Source organism: Harpegnathos saltator, unplaced genomic scaffold (genome assembly GCF_003227715.2).
Source record: "Harpegnathos saltator strain DR-91 unplaced genomic scaffold, Hsal_v8.6 scaffold174, whole genome shotgun sequence".
NCBI classification, from domain to species: Eukaryota; Metazoa; Arthropoda; class Insecta; order Hymenoptera; family Formicidae; genus Harpegnathos; species Harpegnathos saltator.
The window spans coordinates 770296-782500 of record NW_020229955.1 but is presented as its reverse complement, the minus strand read 5'-3'; the positions used below and the strand labels follow the sequence as shown (position 1 = coordinate 782500).

Here is a 12205-nt window from a genome sequence, read left to right as displayed (position 1 = left end):
TATTTAGAATTCTCTCTCTCTCTCTCTCTCTCTCTCTCTCTCTCTTGCTCTCTCTCTCACTCACTCATTTTATCTTTCTTTCTCTCTCTCTCTCTCTCTCTCTCTCTCTCTCTCTCTCTCTCACTCTCTCTCTCTCACACTTTCTTCAACATTTTCTCGTACTCCCGTGGTAGCAACATGCACACGCATTCGCACTCTAGTACTTTGAAGAAAAAAGAAAAGATCAGTCAAAATCGTACCGAAGAAATGGACAATTCGGCAACTTGATTCTAATTTTTTTTTTTTCTTAGTTTCGAATGCTTCCTTTCGTGCGGATCGTACGCCTGTATCCTTTCCCGTCTCGTATTATCGATTTCTCCCACAACCCGTTAATTACGCTACTCTCTCGTTTCTATCATGTTTCACTCTTCATCGATGGATCGAATAAACAAGATCAAGGCCTTTAGCCTCTTCTGCCCATTCTCGTCATTACACCTCCAACTGCTATTTGATTACCGTTACTTAAGCTTTATCGTTACTTTGATAATAATTTAGTAATAGTATGACGATACGACTTAATAAGGCCTAGTAAGGCTGCGTGGGTCGAACTATCGAACGTGACTGTCCCACAAAAATTTCATTTATATCTTCCCATTTATATCTTTCCCGAGCTCCTTCTCTCTTATTCCCCTTTTTGCTTAAAATCACACGCGCGCCGCTTTGGAACAATAAATTACGACCCGGACGTACAATCTCGTCGAGATTAGCAATTAACGAAGTTTCTTGAGAAAGAAAGAGTGTGCGCTACCATTCGAAAATTATTATCCCCGTGATGGAGAGGCGCTCCTTCTTTTTTTACTTTCTTATTGAAATTTTTCCTCAGGTCCTTCGTCTCTCGTTTATTGTCGCATTATTGTTCGTTATTTCGCTGATCGTGATGCTTCGCACACTCTCGCGTCTTCTCTTCCAGCATATCTGCTACTTTCAACAATTTCGCCTTTAGAAACGTCCTTCGATTCGCATTCGTTTCGACGGACCCTGGCGAGTTGCATCAACGCTAAAGTACAATTTCGCTTGTTTTGCCTTTTTTTATATCTGAATTAAGGAAACTGCGGAATGCCCCCTTAACGTTACGATAAAGATCCAATGTATGTGAGAGTGTGTAGCTTTGCTTCTTTATCTTTTTTCTCGTGTGTATCGTAATATATATATATATATATTTCTTTTTTTTCGTATTTATTCTTGAGTTTTGCGGATTATCGAATTATATATCGGTGTTTGTTTGTAAAAGTCCTCGAAATATACGCACGCTCGCAATACCCCAACTGTAGTCTTGGCCAACTGTTTAAGTTTAATTGATAATAATAATAATAGTAATAATAATAATAATAATAATAATTTGTCTTTTAGCCTTTTTTGAACTTTTGGGTACTTTCAATCCCGCCTGTTTCGTTCCCAAAATTCTATCCTCGGCCCCGACATAGCGGATTTGCACGTGTTTGCGTAAGTATAAGTGTGTTGGTGTATGTATAAATTATGTGCACGCGTCCGTGTGTGCTGCCTGCTGGCTGGCTGACTGTCTGTCTGTCTGTCTGTCTGTCTGTCTGTCTGTCTGTCTGTCTGTCTGTCTGTCTGTCTGTCTGTTTGTTTGTTTGTTTGTATATTTATGCATATGTGTATATGTGTGTGTGTGTGTGTGTGTGTGTGTGCGTGCGTATGTATGTATCATATTTATAATATATTTATATATATATTTTTTAAATTCTTTAAATAGCATTTTTATTACTTTTTAAACCGTTACTTTCGATACTTTCATAAGTTCTGCATAAAAAACAAGGCAATTAGATTGAGTTTTTATCGTTTTTATACTTAAACCTTTAACGCGCCCGTGCGCGAATATTTTTATATACTTCGGTTGAATCACGTCGTGTGTATTTATATACGCGTCCGAGTATGTATACATATAATATCTGTAATATATGTTATATACATGTTACAATCGTAAAAGTCACGTTTTTTTTACTTTCAATCGTTAAGCTCTTCGCACTCTCTCCCTCTCTCTCTCTCTCTCTCTCTCTCTCTTCCTCTCTCTCTGTCTCTCTGTCTCTCCCTCGTGTTCGCTCATTCATTCATTCTCTCATTCTCTCTCTCTCTCTCTCTCTCTCTCTCTCTCTCTCTCTCTTTCTTTCTTCCTCACGCAACTAATAAAGAAAGACTAAGCTCTTGGGTAAGTATATCGACTTTGACTTCTTTCGTCTCTTTCTCCTATTACAATCGCGTATAAATAAATCGGATATAGATAAATATATATATAGATAAATATATATATATATATATATATATATATATATATATCACGTAAACGACGCTTTGAAACCGAGACGCCATATCTCTCTTTTTAATCTCTTTTTACAAATTACGACCAGAGTGTGGTCTCTTTTTCTCTATTCTACGCGTACTCGACTGTTCTACCTTAGAAAGGCCAATTCGACAGTCTAATCCGATTTCTAATTTCTCCCCGATCGGGGACTATCGCCGACCGCGCGGATCGCAGCGTAGTGCGCGATCACGATCGTCGGCCGATGGCGAGTAATTTGTTTAAGCGGTATTACCAAGCACCCTCGCGCGATTACCGGTTTACCCTCGGGCGGTCGTCCTCGGGGCAGGTATCAACCACCCCGCGTTCGTTCGGTTTCCGGCACGCCGCCGCTTTCTCCGTTTCGCGCGAGACGAGCCTCACCAGATCGCAGAATTCGGACGGTTTGTGGACCGATTCGCCGGACCGGGCCCGACGGTTGCGGCGGTTGCCACTTCCTCGCGGCAAGCTTTCGCGATTGTTACTTCCACTTGGTCGCGAAGCGGAACGCATTCTCGCTCTCCGATCGTCCTCCACGTCCTGTCCTCCTGGCCGAGTGCGCCTAGGGACAGCCGCACTCGTCCACCACCATCTTCGGCAGGTCCCTCTTGATGATGTTCGAGTCTGGGCCGTAGTAAATGAGCGACATCGGCGAGAACTTGAGAGGCGCGCAGCACGGTTGCATACCAGCTAGCCGATCCATCTTCCGGTACTCCTCGATCACGTGGGTGTAATAGTTGAGAAACGTGTCCGGCGTCCTGTGACCGGCCGCGCAGTCACCCCTGCAGTAATTGGCGTAGTATCTGTCGAGAAGAGAGAATCGCGACGATTAGCGAGAAGCGAGAAGCGGCATTTTTGACAATTGCCAATGCGAAATAGCTCAGCCACTTCCCCCATCCTCGGAGAGAGGAATTTACATTTTCCCACAGTACTCGAGTACGACACACCACCGCGCAACTACGTTACGATTGTACGACAGAGACATTTTATCTCGTATTAAATTATATTTTATTACAGAGACATTATTATATATAAATCTTTGTGCAAATTGAATCGTAGGCTGCTGCGGCGATTTACCCTTGAGGAGCGATTATCCAATCGTCCCATCCCAGCTGAGAGAAGCTCACGTAGAACCTCTGCTTGCAGCATTGGCCCTTGATCGCGCCGTTGCACTCGATCGCTCGTCTCCTCACGCGCTTCGCAGCCGCCGGATCTGTACGCACCACCAAAAACGGCCTGTCCGGATCGTGATCGCCTGTGTGAAACGAGACACATTCCTGTTACCTCGGCGAATCGCAAGATCGCAAAGTATCGCAACGGCGGCGCGGACAGCTACAAATTGTCGAGTTTCTCATGCAAACGACAATTTCGTGCGATTTCACTCGTTCGATCGGTCACGTCGGACTATAAATTCTTACTGACGACGCAGCCGATCGAAGCTCTTTCATTCGTTCGGTCGAGAAATTGCCTAAACAGCCTAAACAGCCCCTGATATGATCGAGATCTCAATCGCAAGACATTTTCACGCAAGTCTGACAGAACGTTGCTTCGGTCTTCGACTTGCAAATCGATCGCTTAATCCTTTCACTGTTGCTGGGGAAGTATATACTTCCTACCTCTTCTTGATTCAATTTTGCCTTGTAAATCACATGATTTTGAAGAACTAATCGGGAATTTAAGGTTTTCCAGATAACCGAATAGTTGTTCAACACACTCCGGTAGGTTTTTATACTCAATTATTCATTTGTGATTATTTATCGCAAATCAAAGTTGAAGAAATATGCTTCTTTCAGGGAAGAATCGAGAGTTTAATCCTAAACCTAATATTTTTCTGATGTTGTACAAGAACATATATTTTTTTCAATAGTTTTTTTGCAGGATAGATTTTTTTTATAAACAAATATTTCTACAAAACGGCCGAAATTTGATTTTTTCCCACTTTTTAGCTCTATTTTCCTAGTTCTTTCATTCTGTCATCTCCATCTTGTCCATACTATCAATATTATTTTACTCAAAAGATTCGTAATGAGCGACTCGGGAAAAACCCATGTATCATCAATAATAATCGGAACTTTTATATCGGAATTTCGTACATTATGGTCGCCATATTGGGCCCGCCATTTGGAATTTTGCAAATCCGACTTCAGATTCGTAATCAGCGACCCGAGAAACCCATATACACCATCAATAATAATTGGAATTTTCATTAATCTTGTACATCATGATCGCCATATTGAGTCCGCCATTTTGAATTTTGCAAATCTGTCTTTAGATTCGTAAGCAGCGAGCCGAAAAACGTAGGACTACCAAATATTTTAATAATTTTCTCAAGGGAAGTTAATTAACAAGCGGTGAAAAGGTTGAGCGAGTACGCAGCAGATTAGACTTCGAGCGCGAGTGCGTCTGTTAAGCACTCTGATCAGTGTTTCCAAAAGGTCTTTTACCTTTTGGATTTAAGGACGACTCGATCATGTGCCGCGTGTGCTCGTCGAAGGTCGATACGTGGACGTGCGAGCCGCACCCGCTGCAGTCGACGAGCAGCGTCAGCTTATCTTTCGAGTAACTCGCCGTGTACCAACTGCTCACGACCCTCGTCACGTCGAATTTCTGCCAGCCGAGCTGGCCGACGTTCACCACGAGAGATGTCACCATTTCCAGGTGTTGCCCGAGCTCCTGCCAAACAGAGTTCAATCAACATTCCAATCACTCATCTCGAGCAGGATTTACCGCAAGCGCTGAGAGAACTGATGACTAGAACTAGACACCCAATACACCTCTCTCTCTCTCTCTCTCTCTCTCTCTCTCTCCCTCTCTCCCTCTCTCATAACCTCTCCTTTCTTCTCCCTTTTGTTCATCCATCTTTTTATCTGCGAATACCGCGCGTTGCGTCTGATTTCGAATTCACTCGTTGGTGCGAAGGAAGAATAATGAACGATTGGAAGACAGGTGAAAATTTTGAAGCAGTACCTCCCCTGCAGTAATGAATTCAACAACTGCGGCGAGGATCGCGAGATGATTGTTTTTCACTCAACTACTTGTCGCGAACCAAGGGCGATTAATCAATCGAGTTTAAGATCACGCGACTCGACGAAGCGCGATGCATTGAGTCCAATCGAAAAGTCGCGCAGAATTATCGATTGTCGGACGGATTACCTTGCCCCGGAGATGCGTCGTGTTACCGCAGTGCACTCTGAACACCCAGAGGGTGATGTTCCTTTGGTTGATCTGGCTGTGACGATGATGCTGATAGTGATGGGCGTGCTTGAGCTCCACTCTCGCCCAGAGGGTGGCCCTTTTGATTCTCAGGGGTTCCAATGCCGGTCCACCGCTCGACATCGGGAATTCCAGCAATGGCTGGCCGTTCAACGTGTGCCCTGAAACACAAGCGCAATACTTAGTAGTACGTGCATACTTAGTTAGAAGAAGGAAAACTGTCAGATTTTTCGGTTCAATCGATCGTCCGACCGACGACACGAAACTTCACATCGATTATCTCGTCCTCGCGTTTGCAAATCTGTAGCGTCGCGAGGATTAAATCAAACGAAAAGTGACGAACACTTTTGCATCTTCGGCAAGTTTCGCGCGAATAAGACAAAATTGTGAACGTTTCATAAATTCAAATTTATATTTAAACAAATGTCACGTCGGAGAGGGGGAACACGTGGTGTCCCTCTGTGTCTCAACGTACGCGCGCGCAACGTATGTAACTGTTAATTTCCGGCGTGTTCACGATAAAAATGTCGCGACCGCGCATGGACAGGGTAGATTTTTCCGGGCGTTCCAGACTCCGTTCGTTTTGTCCCTTTTTGCTGTCTGCTCTGTCTGTGCTAGAAAGTACGCGGGCGGACTTCGTATACAGTGTGCCCTGAAGTAAGCGACTTCAATTTTCAAGACGACGGAACCTCAACGACGAATATCAAGCGATCACGCTTGATCCCAGCAATCGCGCAATCCTGAATTACACTCTCGAACGAATGAAGACCAGATTGAGCGTAAATGAATACAGTTACGGCCCCTCCCTTACTCTGATCCGATCGCGCCCCGAAGGCTGTCCATTTCCAGGACAAGCAGGATCATCGGAAGAATGTTTCGTGTTTCGATCGCTCGTCGTCGACCGAAAAGCCCTGACATCTGCGCTCTCCAATCGAGAGGAAGCCTGCACGGAATGCAAAATTGCCGCTGGCGAAAAATCGGCAGGTCGAGCTCGCTGCATTTCGCAGCCACCCTGTACATAAGGGTGCACACAGACACGTGTACGCGCGACGTTCAACGCTCGTTTACTCGAAAGCACCGTCCCCCGCATCTCGCGCTCTCTCTCTCTCTCTCTCTCTCTCTCTCTCTCTCTCTCTCGCTCTCTCGCCCTTTTCTCTATCTCCACACAGGGTACCGTACATGTGCACCTGCGTGCGTCTGTGCGCGTGCATGTATGTGTGTATAGCGCGCGTAGAGTGAAAGCAGGGCGGCTTCATCCTTTAACGGTTTGGTGAGTCACGGACCGAGGTGGTGCGAGGTGGGGATAAGCACAGGGTGTCTGCCGCCCGTCTGCCTTCTGCCTTTCACCGCACACCCCTCCGCCGTAACCAGCCGCCGCCGCCGCCGCCACCGCCGCCGCCGCCGCCACCGTCGCCCCGCCACCAACGTCGCTACCACCGCCGCCACCCATCTCCACATCTACATTCTCTCTCCGCAGTCAACTAGCCACGCCGCTGCGCGCGCTGTAGCGTTTGATGTCGTTGCACGATTATGTCGTTGCACGTCGTCCCCATCGGTCGGCCATCGACGCGAGGCAAGATGACTCGCGATGACACCGACACTTGTCATACTCGGCGAGTTTTCACGATGACAGCTTGCAGGGACTCGCCAGAAGCTGCCTCGCGGCAGCTTCGCGATAAGCCGCGATGATTCTCACGTGGACATCGCGATGTTCGCGTCTCAACATCTTTCAAAGACTATGTTATCATTGCAAGATGGATAAAAAAGATTTTATTGTTGTAGGTAGATGAGATATATATATATATATATATATATATATACACATATATATAAGAAAGAAGATAGGTAAAGAAGACAGATAAGATAAAAGTGTATGACCAGTGTATTGTACTTTTGTGTGAAGGCCGGGTTCGGCCCTCTCTAATTTGGGGATAATTTAACCAAGTACACATGTTTACATACACACACATGTACCGGTTGCGGAAGAGCGAGAAATTCCTTCCGGTGGTAGAAGCATGTACAATCGCGGAAATCGATCCCGAAATAAAGGCGAGGCAAAAAGGAAAGGCGAAATTATGCCGAAAATAAAAAGGCGAGCGCGAGATTACGCAGAAATCTAATTCCGCTGATCTCTCGTTTGAAGAGCGCGATAAAAGACGCGATGGAATCCAAAATTCTCAGGGACAGAGCGCCGCGATAAAACGCGAGACGCGAGAAAAATTACAACGTCGCGGACGCGCTATCCGAGAGGAAGAGGAGGAGGAGGAGGAGGAGGAGAAGCAGGAGGATAAGGGGGTGATTTCGATCGATTCCACGGGGATAACGCGAGGACGGAAGTCAGTGGGAGAGCAGTGGAACAATGTCAATGATCGTAACGCTTCCGTCTTTCGCGAAGGCACCACGCCCGAGCGTACGCGACTCGATTCTCCTCCCAGCGACGATATAGAGAACCGAGAACGCGGCGCGGATGCCGGTGCACGACGCGCTGTAAATTCTTAATGATCGAACAAGCCCGTCATAAACAGGATCTGGACGTGCGTGACACAATAACGATTGACACTCGACGATATTCGTCGTCGAGAATTGGCCGCGAGTCCAGTCAGATTGACCGATCTAGACGCACGATTTTAACGTATCCAATCTAATTTAGTCCTTTCAGTTTCGTCTTTTTTAATTTACTTTTTTTTTATTTTCTTTTTTAATTTATTTAAAATTTTTTTAAATTTATTTTGAAGTAAAAAAGGTAAAAGAAAGGTAAGATTTCATGTGCTCTCGCATTGAATTAAAATTTTATTTGCTGCTGAATACTCGAATACCAATCGTTATCGTACGCGAGATTGCGCACACAATACGGTGATTGTCGTAAATTTGGCAATTGCAAGGCCTGACGTTCGATAAGCGATCGGACGATGATGTTTATCAGCGTCACTAACTAACTCGCGTTTTACTCGCGAGCTGCGAGCTTGCTTAACCGGCGGTACAATGCAACGTCTTCGTCTCGTGATTTAGCACGAGAGGACCGAAGAGGGTATGCGGGCACGGCGCGGAAAAAGCGCGATATAAAACGCGGCTCCAGAACGCTCCGCGTCCTTGGCACGTGATCGACAACAAGAATAATACGAATTTTTAGTGGCGGAATACTTGTAGCGCAATCGCGGCTGACAAGACGCCGAAATTACGCCTTGGCTTTCCATACTGGCATTTCTCCTTTGCACACGGGGGATGTGCTAGACGTCCGCTCGTTATCCTCTCTGATTGCTCAGATATCCGGGCGTCGAGAGAGAGAGAGAGAGAGAGAGAGAGAGAGAGAGAGAGGGAGGGAGAGAAACAATGATTTAACGCAACGAGTTAACATTAAAGACAAACGTTGTCGCAGCGGCGACTCTCCGAAGCAGCCAAATCGCTTCGTTATCGCATCTTATCGCATAATCGCCGAAATTACGCAATCCTTAACGGCAATCCCCAGGGAGTTCACCTCTCACATTGCGCGTCTCTCTCTCTCTCTCTCTCTCTCTCTCTCTCTCTCACACACACAGGCGATCGCACGCCACGTACGTTTAATCCACGATGCAAGTGTCCAAGTCAAGTCTTGTCAACCAAGGAGGGTAGCATTTCCAACGGCACGTTTGTCCGGCTTAAAGCGAAACGTTAGAAATTTTCGGCCGGACAGGACACTTATGGCGCTCAGCCACTTATCTTCGGGGCTTGACATCGATATAATTCACTCCGCCTCTCGCTGCATGAACAGTTTCGTATGTACAATCTTCTGCACCCTCTCGTTCTACCATGTCTCTCTCTCTCTCTCTCTCTCTCTCTCTCTCTCTCTCTCTCTCTCTCTCTCTCTCGGACTCCCTCTCCCTCTCCCTCCGGGTCGCGATGTTCTACAGGGGCGTCGTTCGATTTTCTAACGGCCTCGCTCGAGTTTCGAGTGCGTCGTCTGTCGTACTTTTCGAGGTCGGTACATCGGGTGATACTTTTGCCCCCTGCGCCGCAATGCGACACCGCCGGATCTGCACCCCGTTTTCTCTCTTTTCTCATCGTACAGGAACGATGGGACTTTTTCCACGGCGACGACGACGACGACGACGACGACGACGACGACGACGACGACGACGACGACGGCGGCGAATATTACTCCGACTCGACGAGACACGAAGCGAGGTTCAACCACCATGTGGCGAGTTTTTGCATGTGCGTAACATTGAACGCTCTCGGGAAATGTCGCGTCATCGAGCAAGCTCACATGTTCCCGGCGGAATGTCTCGGACATAATTTCACCTTGAATCTCCCGCAGAAAGATCTGATCTTAGCCTCGTGTTGTGCCTCGCAATATTTCACCACGAGACGAGTTCCTTCGGATATCATCGTCGACGCATCGCACACACGGATTGAATTGGAAGATTTGACAATACGCGATTAACGTTACAATTCTGTCAGCAGCGATATTTCTCTAGCGATCTACCAGGTAAAACCACCCTACCTGGCCCTACCCTACACACACAGGTGATCCGCTTTCGTACAGACGGGCGGGATCAGCTGTTCGAACGAGAGCGTGGCTGTCGAGAGGATCGATTGTCGCCGCCAATTGTGAAACGGTAAACGATTCCGGGGAAACGAAATAATTCGCCAGCGGCGGTGCTTCCGTACTATGTATCACGGTATCGATGGTACCCCCCGATCACGTAATGCGCGCGGCTGCGAGTTGCAGCGAGCGGGCGAACGCTATCGAGCGAATCTACCCTATTAGCATGGCCAAGGTTCGAGTGTTATAGGTGCCTTCGTCGCGCCTATCGTGTCCTCGAGGAGAGCGCGATTCTAGCGCGAAGGGCGCTAAAAACGCGCGGTTAAAAAAGACGCGGGAAAGAAAAGAAACCGGGCGGCACGGCACACGGTGGACGGGAGAAGGTGGGGTGAAAAAGCCGAAAAGTCTCTCGAGACCTTTGCTTTATCGCGATCGCGATTCCGGGACGCGGAGGAGGATTATGTTAAGAAATCCGGCAAGAGAGCCGAGTCACTCGTTCCCGGGGAAAAATCCATTTTCCACGAAAGCCTCGGAGGAAACTTCCGCGGAATCAAGGTGGCTAATTGAAGTATGCTGCGAATGCGTGTGTAAACGTGTGTAAACATGCGCGCGAGGAACAACGCGGTGTCGCGTGTGACGTGTTACATCGTTGAAAACAACGATACTTCGAGAAGAACACGGCCCGTGCGAGCGGACCGTTTGTATTGTTTTCGAGAGAGAGAGAGAGAGAGAGAGAGAGCCGGTCCCTCCGCGAAATTTTAGAGATTCGGCCAAATATATCCGACCGCGCGGCTGCCACGAGCATGTTTCACTTGGCTTCGAGGATGATTGGCAAGCTCCTCGTGACCTTGCGTCAAAGACAGATACCCGCCGCGAGATAACTCGCGTCGTCCTACTTCGAAATTTTCCGCCGCCACTTTCTACAGGAACCGTGCGTCGTTGTCGTTGTCGTCGTCGTCGTCGTCGTCGTCGTCGTCGTCGTCGTCGCCGTCGTCGAGCGCGGGGGTTAAGAAACCACCCCTTCCCTATCCTTCTGCCTCGACCTCTCCCCCCTCCGTCCGCGGCACCGACTCCTCGTTCTCTAATTTAATAGAAAGCTTTTTCCAGCGAAGGTAGTGCGGTTTGAGAAAAAAGGAAAGGAGAAAAAAGAAAGTAACTAGGAGGAAAGGGACGAAAAGGCAGGATGGGAGGGACGGAGGGAGGGAGGAAGAGAGGCCGGAACTTTTTCGCGAGGTACAGACCTTGGAAATACGGTTGTAGAATCGCGGATTCCTAGATTCGTCTGGAGGAGACGTTGAAATATCGCCCCGACGTCCTTCCGCTCGACCACCCCCCGCCTCCCCCCCCCACCCCGCCGCAATCACCAGGGGCGCGCGCGAGGAGACAATTGAGAATATACCGTCCCGAAAACGCCCTTACTCAAATATACATATCGCGAATTCGAAAGGCGCGTTTCATAGAAATTAAATGCACGTATACACGCGCTGAATTCATCGTCACACAGAGGATGAATAAATCTCTCGGAATGTATGAGAGGGTGAGATGGGGAGCGAAAAAGTGATTGATAATAATAATAATGGTAATCCGCTCTCTTTCTTTTTTTTTTTTCTTTTTCTTTCTTTCTTTCTTCGGATGGTCGATTTTCCGAGCTGAGAAGACGCGGGCCGTCCCGGAAACAATGTTAAACGTCCGATGTTAAATGTCCCTCCCCCCCCCCCCGGAGGAAGTACTTTTCCTTCACTGTAAAATCTCGACTGCGAGTAATCGGGATCAGTGCGACCTCCGTCGACGGCGAGACGGTCTCGAGTAAATCAGAACGCGCGTCAGAACGCACGGAGAGGACGGAGAGGAAGTCTCCTCCAAGTCTCGCCAAGGTGTCCATTTGCAGCGACGTAGGGTTCACGCGCGGAGGGAGGGTCATCGCTGAGGGAAGTCTCGTCGCGTCTCGAACATCGGATTCCTTTTAGCCCTCGCAACGCGCACCGCGCGTACGTCTCTCGCGTGTACCTTCGGGATGCTTAAAAAAGCAAGATCCGTGTCAGATCCGCCGTGTAAACATGTCGTTTGCCGCGCTGAGGGCGCAGTTCGGCGGAAAAGTCATCGCGCGACTCGTGCTCCCTCGTCCCTCCGATTCG

The 12205-nt window shown here is 47.8% G+C and overlaps 1 protein-coding gene across 1 annotated transcript in view; it reads right to left on the bottom strand.

Moving 5' to 3' along the window:
• Window positions 1-2339: 2339 nt before the first annotated feature.
• Window positions 2340-12205, bottom strand: part of Actbeta (inhibin subunit beta) — a 28756-nt gene continuing 18890 nt past the window's right edge. Inside the window, exons 2-5 of the mRNA XM_025297342.1 lie at window positions 5489-5709; window positions 4780-5008; window positions 3413-3590; window positions 2340-3138 (exon numbers count right to left, since the gene is read on the bottom strand). Of these exons, the coding sequence (XP_025153127.1) occupies window positions 2898-3138; window positions 3413-3590; window positions 4780-5008; window positions 5489-5709 (869 nt within the window). The 3' untranslated portion in view covers window positions 2340-2897. The remainder of the gene's footprint in view (window positions 3139-3412; window positions 3591-4779; window positions 5009-5488; window positions 5710-12205) is intronic.